At 37.1% G+C, this 13,767-nt stretch overlaps 2 protein-coding genes across 2 annotated transcripts in view; both read left to right on the top strand.

The window, feature by feature from the left end:
• LOC145327636 (glutaminyl-peptide cyclotransferase-like) overlaps window positions 1–13,767 on the top strand; it is a 526,230-nt gene that overhangs the window by 469,113 nt on the left and 43,350 nt on the right. The gene's annotated exons all lie outside the window — the stretch shown is intronic.
• LOC145327625 (vitellogenin-like) lies at window positions 4,019–11,008 on the top strand. The gene is made up of 4 exons (XM_080171166.1): window positions 4,019–4,175; window positions 5,036–8,185; window positions 8,288–8,516; window positions 8,605–11,008. The coding sequence occupies exons 1-4, from the start codon at window positions 4,068–4,070 to the stop codon at window positions 10,914–10,916; spliced, it is 5,799 nt and encodes a 1,932-aa protein (XP_080027292.1). The 5' UTR covers window positions 4,019–4,067; the 3' UTR covers window positions 10,917–11,008.

Raw genomic sequence — 13,767 nt, 5'->3', positions numbered from 1 at the left:
GCAGTGGCATGCGGTGAGGGTTGTCAACACCCCCCTTAAAATTGGTATGACCTTAAATCCCCCTTTTTTAAACATTCCCCTGGTGTCTGCGTACGCCACTGTTTTGCAATATTTATGTATTGCATCGTATTATAGACAGCTTTCCGCAGATATTAAAATAAAAAATTATAAAATCTAAACCAGTTTTGTTAGCCCCGAGAGGCCAAGGATAAGAAGGTATTAGTTTTATGATTTATATTTTATTATTCGTGGAGAGTTGTCTGTAATACAATGCCATACATAATTTTTCAGTACAACTGAGAACCGGTTCTAATCCAGTGGATATTAATCGGTTTCGAAACGATAATGGTAAAAGTCTTAAGATCTTCGGAACGGATTGAAAACATTGTCAATTTTACACTAAATCATAATGATCATTACTTCAGATCGCAGATTAACAGAGAAATTCTTGTAAATTAAAAATATTGTATAATGTTTACATTTGTGAAACTGCAAACTCAGATGTCTTTAAATACAATTTTCACTAGTAGCAGAACATATGACCGCACTAGGCTAACTGAAAGTCAACTAAATTTTAGATTTAGAGAAGGGGAAATTGGGTAAAAATAACATTAAACTAGAAGAATTATATAATCAATAAGTACTTTTTGCTGCTACTCTATGATTTACTTTGTATGTCGGTCTGTCCGTCATACCGTCTGTAACACTATACAGGACATTTTCTCAACTGTTATTTTAGATAGGCTACTGATTTATCTAAATATAGAAACCGCTGACTAAGTCAGTCATTTTGTCGATTATGCTACAATGTAAAGGTTTCGTGGTGTTCTCTTTTTTATGACAACTATACATCTAAACTTTGTCTGTATGTCCCACCCTAATATTTTGTTCTTAGCTACTTATGAATGTTATCAACCTTGTTTTAAAATTAAGATTATTACTTTCTCCCTGAAAAAGACAGACACATAATTTCCAGGAAGAGAGGGGACATTGAGCTTTTTATTAAACTAGTCCCCAAAGTTTTATAAGACCGTTTACTTATTCGTTGGCTCAACAACTTTGAGGACTTTTATTGAATTTTGATTGGTTGCTTTATTAAGTTAAGAGTGTCCAAACGTTTCAACCACTAATTGTATTCTACAAAAGGGTAATTTTGTGTATCATCATTAGGGATGTACGTTAATTAATCGGCCATTGTCTTATCCCTTTAGATCCCTGTAATTTAAGTTGTATATTATTAACTTTCTCAAGTATATACGCAGCGCACTTCCTTTAAGTTCCGGTAAGTTCCTTCCCTTTTATTATGTATTCCCCCTGAAGCATCCACAATTGACCGCTAAGCAACAGCATAAAGCTGCCTTGCCATAGAGAAATAGAAAAGAATGAACATATAAGGGGGGGGGGGGGGGGGTTAATGCAACCATCTCGTGATCAGTGAGCAAATGGCACTTAGAATTCAAATTTCCATCTGAAATTTGCATGAGTAATCCTTGGTAGGTCTATTTTCCCTAAATCGGAAAAGTTGGAAAAGTAACGGCTAACGGCTGGCGGCTCAGCTGTTTTGTCATTTTTTTTTATATCTATTTTGCAAATTAGTCACGAAACCTCTCTCAACATAATACTCTTTTCTACTCCAAAACGCTATCAAACGGTTCTACACGGTAGCTGTTGGTGCTAGAAGTTTAAAAAATGGTTATTGCTATCATTTAACATGAATTAAACCAAAAATATGCTTTAAAAAGTTGATTCCTACGTAATTGATGATTGATTTACCCTGGAAATAGTCTAAAAACGGCTGAACGGCTGAGCCGCTAGCCGTTACTTTTCCAACTTTTTGTTCAATTTAGGGAAAATAGACCTACCAAGGATTACTCATGCAAAAGTTCAGATCGAAATTCGAATTCTAAGTGTCATTTGCTCACTGATTACGAGATGGTTGCATTAACCCCCCCCCCCTTTATAATTGTGCTTCTACAAACATGTTAGCATGGTAAAGTGGTCTTGAGTTGAGAAGGCTTTATAGCTCTGTTTAAACTACAACATTTCAATCCTATTATATAAAGAAGTAAGCGTTTTTTGTCTGTCCCGAAGGATCTCGCTAACCGCTTTACCGATATTGTTATCCTTTGCAGTGAAGCCTCATATGGGTCCTGGGAGGGTTTTAAACTATTTTAAGGGAAGGTGTCTTCACCCCCTCTCCCCCCCAAAAAATATTTTTTTTACTCTTTTAAACACAAATTAAAAATTGGATAAGGTCAACTTTTGTCCCCGTCCAACCTTAAGTGCCCCTAGAGGCTTCTAGGGGGTGTAGCCACTAGTATATTCATAACGTACCGAACTGAATTCATATTTATAATAGGTAAAACTTTCGAATGTTTTCATTTGATTAAGAAATTTTTATTCTTTGTATATTTGGTTGTTTATGTCCTTGTCTTTTTTCATTAAAGCAACAATTTCATTAGTATTGAAGAAAAAAAAGGATGACGTACAACAAACATATGTATCGAAGCACATTTTCTTCACAGCATTACGAAATGACGGACTAACTGACTTACTGATAGACGAACAGACAAAGTGAATTCTGGAGTAGCTTCACAACTATAAAGAATATAGTTATAACTAATAGCGATTAACAGAAATAATGTCTATTATCCTGATAAGTAATAAAGTCTTGTCTTAGCTTACATCTCAGTGTAATCTATTGAAAACCACACACATAAAACTCATAATCATTCCTGTATTACAGAATATTCTTATAAATTTTTATCTCCAATACAAAGTAGAACGATGTCTGTCTGTTTGTACCGAAGAATCTCGCTAACCGCTGAACTGATCTGGTTCTCCTTTACAGGGTAGCTTCTCATAGGTCCAAGGAAGGTTTATGACTATTTTCTTGGGGGGTGGGACACCCACAACCTTCCCAAAAAATGGAAAAATAACCTCGACCCCCCCCCCACAAAAAAAAATTTTATCCCCCCTTTAAAATATTTTTTTTACAAATTTTTCTTGAAATCTAATATGCGAAAAATTAGGTTGATCAAACCTAAAGCCCATGCAGGCTAGGGACGAAGTTGCTAGTTATACATAAAGGAACCCTGCCAGAAATACATTGCTTTAGCTGCTGAAAGACTGTTACAATCAAAGACCAAAAGTTTTTTTAAAATAAAAAATATTGATAAGATGAGTTCCGGTAGTCAAGAAAGGTTTCGACTTTTAGAGAAAGCATTGAACCTTTTATTTCTAAAAATCATATCGGGCCTACATTTAAATTATAAAATATAATTTACTTTACTAACATTTTAGAATTTTAACTTTAATATTCTTATTTTAAAAGGCAGTTTTTTATAAATAAAACACAATTGTCGACATATCATAATTGCATTGACGATATAAAATATTTCTAACTTAGCGTTTTAAAATTATGTTTGTTCATTATATTACATTTAGTTTAAAAAGACAACTTTTATTTTAGGAATAGTTATTTATCGAATCATATTATGAACAGCTTTCAGAGGATATTAAAAAATGAAAAAATATAAGATTAAAACCAATATTGTACTAGTACTAACTTTATGATTTTTATTTAATAATTGTCTGTAATATGATGCAGTACTATACATGATTTCATCCAGCGGATATTCATCATTTTGAAGCCATACAGAGAAGCTTCGTCTTATTTTGATTTAAAAGGTTATCTTAAGTTAGGATAGATTAGGTAAATGTTAATAATTGCCCCGCATGGTTAGAGCCCTTCAAAAAATATTAGGTTAATAACTATAACAACAAGCCCAAAAATCTAGGGAAAAATTTTATATTAAATTTAATTTCCTAAAGTGTACAACCCCCCCCCCCCCTTTGATCTCATCTAGTTTGATACAAAAATATTATTAAATTTCTATTACAACAGGCTGTTGAATCCAAATCAATTTCATCATTTGCATTTAATAACTGCAACATAAACAATTAAAACAAAGAACCTAAAAATTGCTGACTGCTCAAAAAGTTGGTATAAAAGGCTCCACTTGATATTGGAAAGGCAGAACTGATTTCAGTGTCTTATAGACAAGATGAGATCAATCTCCGCTCTCCTGTTAGTGGGATGTGTCTTGGGTGGTAGCATCCAGCCATTCAGCTGGACACCAAACCAGGAATACAGATACAAATACTCCACTCAGGTAAGCTTGCAATTAAACATTTCTTTGCTCAATATTTTCCAAGAAAATCTTTTCTTTTTCCAACAGTCTTAATCTTTCAAATACTTCATTGATGTTTTTAAAAGCGAAGCTTTTCTATAATTAGGGTCGGTCCGTCCGTCCGTCCAAAACGGATAGCTTTTTTCGTTATTTAAGGCATGTTAGAATTGTCCTATCGATTTCAAACTTTACATGGTGATTCCTGTAATAGTTAGGTACGATAAAGAAAGCGTAGCAACTCTATAATCATTACCAAAATGTCCGTACGTCCATATTAAACATGTTGATTTTTTTTACTTTTTTAAAAACAAATTTTGATGTAATCTAATCATCCGATTGATCTGATTTTTTGTATACTGATTCCTGGGACAACAAAATTCAATATTATAATCGAAGCAAATCTATAATTAAGTTAATGTCTGTTTGTCCTACCATTTCAGCGCTTCGCTTTTATGGATGTTGTCATCCTTGTTTATCTAACATTTTGTCCTTGCAGAAGAGTTAAAGGAAAAATATTTTGTTCTTGGAAATCTATTTATTTATTTTAAATTTTTTACAACTTCTTACAACTTTTTGAACATAAAATTGATCTGTGCTTAATGATTTAGTTAAGCTTTAATTAGTAATTCATTAGGTATGGTATCTTCAATTACAAAATTGGCTTTTAAAATTTAAAACAGCTATATTTAGGATCTAGTGAAGAAAAAAACTGTGCTTCTTACATATGATCACTTATAGATTAAAAAGCTGACAATTTGAGAAACCATCTTATATATGTAATCTTGATTTTACATAGCTTAAGTATATGAATAGACACTCTAATTTTAAATGTTTTATTGCAGGTCCTTACTGGAATCCCTGAGTTGAACAGCCAATACTCTGGTGTGAGACTTACCACTGAAGTCCGCATCCAACCCAAGCCTGACAGCACCTGCACCCTGAAGTTCGAGAACCCCAAGTTTGTTAGCTACAATGATGAAGATATGGAACTTACCAAGGACTGGCAGCCTGAGCAAAGACATGGCAAGGTTGAGGAGATCCCCAGATCTCTGAGAACCTGGCTGGAGTCTTCCTTCACTGTCTTCCACAAGAAGGGCAAGGTTGAGAAGATCCAGACTGAGAATGGTGAACCTGAGTTCATTGTTAACATCAAGAAGGCTCTTGTCTCCCAAGCTCAACACGACCTTTCCAAGGCTTTTGAATCTGGTCGTCTTCAACAAAGCAACCAGGTCCAAAGAGATCAAGAAAGCCCTCTCCCCACCTTCAAGGTCCAGGAAAACTCTATCCTTGGTACCTGTGAGACCATCTACTCCATCTCCAAGCTGCCTGAGCATCTGGCTCAAGAGTTTGAGGAGGAAGAGAGACAAAGAAGAAGCAATGATCATGAGGTCAGAAGCTCTGAGGAAGAAGAGAAGCTGTGTGAAGGAAAGGAATACTATGAGATCCTGAAGTCTGACAATCTGGAAAACTGCTCTGAGCGCCCTGTTTATCACTCTACCTATGGTATGATTTCTAAGACCACTGGCTCTGGAGCCTCTAAGCCTACCCAGTCTTCCCTTACCAGAACTATTATCTGCGGATCCCTTGAAGATCACATTATCAGAAAGTCCTCCACTGAGAACAGAATCCTGATCAACACTGCTGGTGAACTTACATCTGAAGAGAAGATCAATGTTGCTTCCACCTCTACCCTGGTTCTTCTGTCTGTTGAATCTGCCAGATCTGAACTGTCTGGACCTTCCTCTCCTAAGGGATATGCTTCTCTTACCTTTGAATACCCATCTGGCAGCTCTATCAGCTCCAAGTCCCTGAGACAACAAGCTCAAGAGCAACAACAACTGCAGGGTCAACAACAACAACAAGCTCACCAACAACAACAGGCTCAACAGCAACAACAAGCTCAACAGCAAGGACAACAACAAGCTCAACAACAACAAAGAAGACATGCTTCTGTCCAAGATCTGACCTCTGCTCCTAACTCTTTCTACCCCAAGACCATGTCTGAGAGAGAGCTGAAGGAAAAGATTGTTGATCTGTTCTCCAAGATCATTGAAGAGTCCCAAAAGATGTCTGAAAGCTCCAAGACTGAGAAGGATGTTGCTGGTATGTCTGTTGAGGTTACCATGTCCCTTGGTGAGCTTAGCTTTGATGGTCTGAAGCAAGTTGAGGAATCCCTTAAGGAACAATATGGTGAAGAAAAGTGGGAGTCTCTCATTGAAAAGACCTTCTATGACCTTGTCTCTATGGCTGGAACTAACCCCTGTGTCAAGCTTGTTGTTGAAAAGATCAACTCTGGTGAGATCAGAAGTGAACCTATTGCCTGGTCTTGGATTGTTTCCAACACTCTGAGACACACCAGATACCCCACTGAGGAGGTCCTCAGAATGCTGGTCAGAACCCTGAAGTCTCAAACTGTTAAGCAGAGCAGAATCATCAGAGCTGCTTACTCTATGGGACTTACTGAGCTTATCAACAAGGCCTGCATCAACGAGAAATCTTCTGAGAGGGAATTCCCCTACCATGTTTATGGAAAGATCTGCCACAAGGATATGGATGTCATCAAGTCTGAGCTTATCCCTTACCTTAAGGAAAAGCTGCAAGAATCCTCCAGATCTGACATGAACTCCATCCTCACTTGGGTCAATTCTCTTGGTAACCTTGGAACTGAAGAGACCACTGAGGAACTTCTAAAGGTTGTTGAAGGCAAGTACACTAAGAATGCCAACCCTAGAACCATGGCTATTTACCTGATGATCAGACCTGCCCAAGAAAACCCTGCTCTGTACAGACCTATCTTCTCCTCCATTGTTGAAAACACTGCCGAGTCCCCTGAGGTCAGAATGGCTGCCATCACAGCCTTGACTTACTGCAAGCCCTCCAGTGCTGATCTGCAAAGACTGGCCCTCAGAACCTGGTATGAACCTTCCAGACAGGTTGCTTCCTACATCTACTCCACTCTGAAGACCCTTAAGAACTTGCCCGCTGCTATTCCTGAGTATGAAACTCTGAAGCAAAAGGCTGAGATTATCCTGTCCATTGCCAAGCCTGTTAAGGAAGGTATCCAATACTCAAGAAACATTCATGTTGCCAACTATATTGAATCCTTCAGATCTGTTGTTGGAAACTCACTTGTCTGGCAAGCTGATGAAGATTCTTTCCTGCCCAAGTCTCTTTTCTTCTCCTCCCAAATCAAGGGACTTGGAAGCAATGTTGATTCTCTTGAAGCTTACTTCTACATGCAAGGAACTCAACAAGTTGTTGACAAGCTTTATGAACTTTACTCTGAGCTGAAGACTCCCAAGTACAACCCTTCTGTTGAGGAGACCAAGGAGGAAATCAGAGCTGAAATGGAAAAGCTTGGAGTCCAATCTAAGCAATCTGAGAAGCCTGAAGCTCACCTTACCCTGAGAGTTGCTGGTCTGCAAAAGCTTTTCTCCATGGATGAAGAGTTTGTCCAAACTCTTGTCAAGAAGATCTCTACCAGCATGATCCAATCTGATCTGGAAAAGGGACTTGAAACTGAATTCCTGAAGATCTTTGATATCATGGGAGAGGACCTTGCTCTGCCCACTGAATCTGGTCTCCCTGTCTATGTCACTCTGAGATACCCTGCTGTCCTTTATGGCAAGGCTAACCTGAAGGTTTCCAGATCTTCCCCCACTGAGCCTAAGGTTGAGGTTGAGGCTAAGGGAGCTCTTAACTACAAGAGACAAGTTCAAGTTCGTGTTGTTTCTCCCATTACTGAGAAGTTCTACAGCTCTGGTGTTGAGACCTCTGTCCATATGGGTTATCCTGTCAAGGCTGAGCTTTCTGTCTCTAACAACCAAGTTCGTGTTACTCTGATGGAGCCCCAAGAACCTGAATACCAGAGAAAGCAAACTTTCCTGGAATATGATGTCCACCCATACACTTCCACTGGACACATCTCTCAACATGTCAGCTCTAAGGTTTCTGATGTTAAGACCATCAAGAGTATGGAGAAGGCAATGGAGGTAATATTTTAAGATTATTTAAATCTTTCTTTCTGAAAATTTGTTCTTAGTGATTTTGGTTAGATTTTTTCTTTAGTTTAATCATAATAATTTTAATTATAGAGATCCTTTGAAGTTGGAAAGCCTTTTGGCATGGATGTTGAAGCTGAAGTTAAGACTGAAGAACACAAGACTGATTACTTCAGATCTGTTGAGGACCTGAAGAAGGATGTCCTTTCTCTTCTGTCTGGTTCCCCCCTTCCCCTGACTTCCTGCAAGAGAACCACCATCCAAGTCAAGTACAACCCCAAGACTTCTGAAATTAAGGAGACTGAACTGTACATCACTCTTGGTAGGTTCTTTTTTCATAATTCTTTATTACTCATATTGGTATAAACATCTTACATTGATTAAAACATTACACACTTAATATATGCTAGGTGCTGGTATCAAGAAGGAGAAGGATAGCTCCTCTGAACTCCATTTGATCAAGAAGTCCAAGGAACAAGAAATTGAAAAGATCTGCTCTGAGTATGAACCCAGAAGAATTGAGGAATGCATGAGAGACATTGAGAGTGAAATTGAGACCATTGACTCTGAAGTTTCAAGAAAGTGCTCTGTAATGAAGGTTAAGGCTCAACAACAGGTTCAACAACAACAACAATCTCAACAACAAGCTCAACAACAACACCAACAGGTTAGACAGAGCCAACAACAACAGCAAAAGCAAAATCAACAAAACCAACAACAATTCCAACAGCAACAACAACAACACCAGCAGCAACAACAACAACAGCAACAGCAGCAACAACATCAACAAGAGAAGGAAGAGAAGGAATGTAAGACTGAGAGACAACTCTGCAAGTCTGAGGAGAAGCGTTGTATCAAGAAGCTGGAGTCTGAGGGATCTTCCAAAAGATCTGCTGAGAAGGAATGTGAAAAGAAGCAAGAACAATGTGAGAAGAGACATGAAGTCAGACAACAACTGAAGAAGGTTCTGAGAAAGATGCAAGAAGGAAGTGCTCTGTCCTCCTCTGTTGAGCTTGTTCTGAGAGGTAATGAAAAGTCTGAGGAGAGAAGAATTGAAGGCTCTATCCTCATTGGAGAGAAGGCCAGACAAGAAGGCAGACAAGGACAAGAAGAGACTGAAGTTGAACTGAAGATGGTTGTCCAAGCTCCTCAACTCAAAAAACCTTTTGAGGCTCAACTCTCTGCTTCTAGCCATATCAGAAAGCCTGAACAAAAGTGGGACCATGAAGAAATTCTGAAGTCTGACCTTACTTCTAGAATCACTGTCAATGGACAATATGGATTTGAAGGAGAGGAATCTAAGACCATCAGAAGCTCCATTGTTGCCTACAGATCTGATGAGCTTTACAAGTTTGTCTCTGAATCTAAGGAATACAAGAAGTGCATTGAAGACAACAAGAACAACCTTAGGCTGACTGAATCTTGCACCAAGGTCAACCACTTGTCTTCTGCTCTGGATAAGGTTCATGCCAAGCTTTCCCTTCCTAAGGAGCTTGCCAATAACAGAATTGTCGAACTTGCTACTGATGCCACCAAGCTGTATTTCCTGCCCTACCTGTCCCAGAAGCATCTGGAGAAGGAACAATCTGGATCTGAAGTTGAGTATGAAATTGAGGCTGAAGTTGATGGACATGGTAAGAAACTGTCTGTCAGAATTGAGGGTAATGGTGAGGAAGTTCATGCTAAGGATTTCCCTATCAGATTTGACACCCAGGACATCCTTCCCATCTGCACTAGAAAGTCTCTTGGACACAAAATCATGCAAAAGATGACTGGTTACTCTATGCCTTCTTCTTGCAATGTTGAACCTAGCTATGTCAAGACCTTTGATGGTAAGTACTACGACTATGCTGTTAACAACTGTGAACATGTTGTCTTTGCTGAGGAGTCTACTAGACCCAGAGTTGTTGTTACCACCCAAAACACTCAACAAAAGCAAATTGTCAAGCTGATTGTTGATGGTGAGAAGTATGAAGTTGAGATCCCTAAGGAAACCAGACACTCTCGTGGAGCCAAGGCTTCCATCAAGATCAATGGTGAAGAGAAGGAAGAGAAGTCTCTCCAAGAGGAACAAAAGAAGGAAATTAAGGAAACTTATGTTACCAAGTACGAGGATGGAGTTTACTCTATCTACTCTGCCAAGTATGGTGTTGAAGTTCTTGCTGATGGTGAAAGAATGAAGGTCAAGACCAACCATCTGGTCTTCAGAAACAAGGCTACTGGTCTCTGTGGTGATCTTAATGGTGAGAAGACCTCTGAGCTGAAGACTGGCAGACAATGTATCCTGTCTGAGTCCAGACTGACTGGATTTAGATTCATGCTTGAGGATGGCAAGTGCCAAGGTGTCCCCCAAAAGGAAGAGTCTCAAATCACCAAGGAAGAGCACAGATGTGTCAGAGAAGAGATGAAGCCCACCAAGGTCTTTGAATACTTTGGAAAGCATCTGACCCAGCAACAACAACAACAAAGACAATCTTCTGCTGAGAACATGCACATGGTTGAAGCTTATGGAAACAAGATCTGTTTCTCCAAGAACATGGTCAGAGTTTGCCAAAAGTCATACCCCAAGGAAGTCCAGGGTAAGCAACTTGAGTTTGCCTGCATGACTGGTCCTGAGGCTAGAGTTATGGAGAGACGTGTTCTTGCTGGTGACAGATGCCAAGAGCTTAACAACCTCCCTACTGAATTCTCCCAAACTGTCTACGTTCCCATCCACTGTTAAATAATGTTTTAATCAAACTCTTAAAATTATTTTATTTTCAAAAAAATGTTTTGAATTTGTAAACTTCAAATAAATTTTGGCTTCCCTAATAATGTTGATTACTTAAATAAATAAAGAAAATCTACATCTATAAAGCGAAATGCATACACAAATGCAAATCAGTAACTAAAAAAGATCTTTTGGAGGATTTCAGATAATAATTTGATTTTTTAGCATTGTCTTTTGAAGATATTATAATGTAAAATCATTAAACTGATTGTGACCCAATTGTGATAGGGATGGGACAATGGATCTGAAATTTAATCTTGGATTGTGGATTTTAAGCACTAGAACCAATGCAACTTTCTTATTCTTGGTAATTTTAACAACTTCAAGCACTAGTGCATGGAATGCAGTAAAAAATGCAGACTAAGTTACTCAACATAATTAACACAAATATTAGTAGTCAATGCAAATCAAAATTGAACCAAAGGGGACTATCCACGAACAAGAGCAAGAGATTCTAAGCATCTTCCACCATTGACCCATAGTATTTTTTTAGTGAATATACTAGGTTTATGTTTAATATTTGCTTTATTGACTAAAAAGTTAGGTTTCATTATGGTTTTATATGTAAATCAATATCATCAAATGCTTTGTTGAGTTCAAAGGACAAAATAAAACAACACTGCAGAAAAGCATCAAATATTGTAAATTGCAAAAGTACAGTAATTAAACTGTTTACAAGTTAACAACCCTTTTTTCTAAATATACATTTTCAATCACAATAATTTATTTTGTGTCAAAGCTTTTGAACAACAGTTTAAAAAACATTCGATGATATTGCACCAAACAATGCTTAACATTTCAAAGTTTTTTTCATATAAAACCATGGTGAAACCTAACTTTTTAGCAAATAAAGCAAATATAAAACATAAACCTAGTATATTTACTAAGAAAATACTATATGGGTCAATGCTGGAAGATGCTTAGAAACACTTGCTCTTGTTCGTGGATAGTCCTCTTTAAACAAGAACATTTATGTTGGTTTTAAAGATTTGTTCTTCTTAAAAGTATGAGAAGGATAGTACAAAAACTCTAGGTACTGTGATATTTCTGTATTTAACTTTTCTAATAATTTTTATGTTTCTATCCCTACCCCAATAAAATTAATCTTATTTTGAAAGAGTTTTAAAACAAAGGGATCTAAAGGGATAAGACAATTATCGATAAATTGGTGTACATTCCAATAATGATATACAAATACCCCTTCTGAAGATTACGATTAGTGTTTGAAACGTTTGGACACTAAACTTAATGAACTAACATTCAAAATCTATTTATAGCCACCAATATTGCTAAACTAACGAATAATATAAGGTATTACAGGACTTTAGGGACTTGTGTTATAAACAACTCAATGTCCCATCCCTCCCTGGTTTTTAGTAGCGAAGCTACTCTATGATTTGAAATGTCCGTCTGTATGTATGTCTGAAACGTTTTGGGGGAAACGTGATTTACTCGGCTCCTATAAAAGATAGACAGCTGAAATTTTTAGTGATAAAATAAGCCATCATTCTTCATATTTTCACAAAGTTTCATTGAGATATATCAATTAATTGGGGTGCTAGATCGATTCCTAGATTTTTAAGTTTTCATGATTTCCTCGATTCCTATTAAAGAAAGAAGTCTAAAATTTTCAAGGATCAAATAAATTCCAATTCTGCACACTTCTAAAAAATTTTGCTAGATCGATTCCTAGTTTTTTAAGTGTTAAAGCTTTTTTTCAACTCCTAGTCCAGATAGATGGCTGAAATTTTAAGGAATTGGATAAGTTTACATTTTACATAATTCCACAAAGTTTCATTGAGATTTACTTATTGGTTGTGGTGCTAGATCGATTCCTAGATTTCCAAATTATAAATCATGAAAGGTTTCGTGATTTTATATAAATTTTTATTTTGTATACTCTATAGCTCATTCTGGATGTTCTTCCATGATCTTTGAGCTTCGCTACTTATGGATGTTGTCATCATTGTTAAGTTATATCTTTTATGGGCGTTGCTATAAAAGACCAACTCTACAAAAGACCAAAGCCTACAAAAGACCAACTCTACAAAAGACCAACGCCTACAAAAGACCAACAAATATATATTGTTATATAAACATCAAATTTATAAATAAAGTAATACATAATCAATACATGGCCGCAGCGCTCGGCCCCCTGGCCTGCCTAGCCGCGGGCGCTTGGCCCCCTTGCCTATAACCTATTCTAACCTTACCTAAATATTATAGAAAAATATTAAAAATTTGAAGAAAAAAATTAACCAACCACTTTTTGTAAAATCAACGAAATTCTAAACTATAAATAAGATAATGTACATTAAAAATTCATACATAAGTTAGGTTAGGTTAGGGGCAAGGGGGCCGAGCGCCCGCGGCTAGGCAGGCCAGGGGGCCGAGCTCTGCGGCCATGACCTTCTAGCATTACGATTTTTTGAATGTTGGTCTTTTGTAGGCGTTGGTCTTTTGTAGAGTTGGTCTTTTGTAGAACCGACTAGTTGGTCTTTTGTAGCATCGCCCTTTTATGATCAGTTACAGACTATTCCCAGCATTTAAATACAGGATTTTAACATAAAATAATTTTCTATAAATCTTTAATTATTTCTGATTATTTAAATTTAACAAAGATTCCAATATCTAAAATGTTGGGTTTAAAAATTATTTGACTATAAATCTAAAAACTGACGGACCAAATAAATAATATACTAGATGCTATTTGGTGCAGGGAATATGAACCAAAAGTTTTAGATATCTTACTATAAGAGCAGCTGTAAAATTAAAGTTTCCATAGGTATTCTATTACAAACAG

The sequence above is a fragment of the Acartia tonsa genome, chromosome 9 (assembly GCF_053477335.1).
Source record: "Acartia tonsa isolate MP-2025a chromosome 9, ASM5347733v1, whole genome shotgun sequence".
NCBI lineage: Eukaryota > Metazoa > Arthropoda > Copepoda > Calanoida > Acartiidae > Acartia > Acartia tonsa.
The sequence above is the reverse complement of the archived record's forward strand: the minus strand, read 5'-3'. Positions and strand labels throughout refer to the sequence as shown.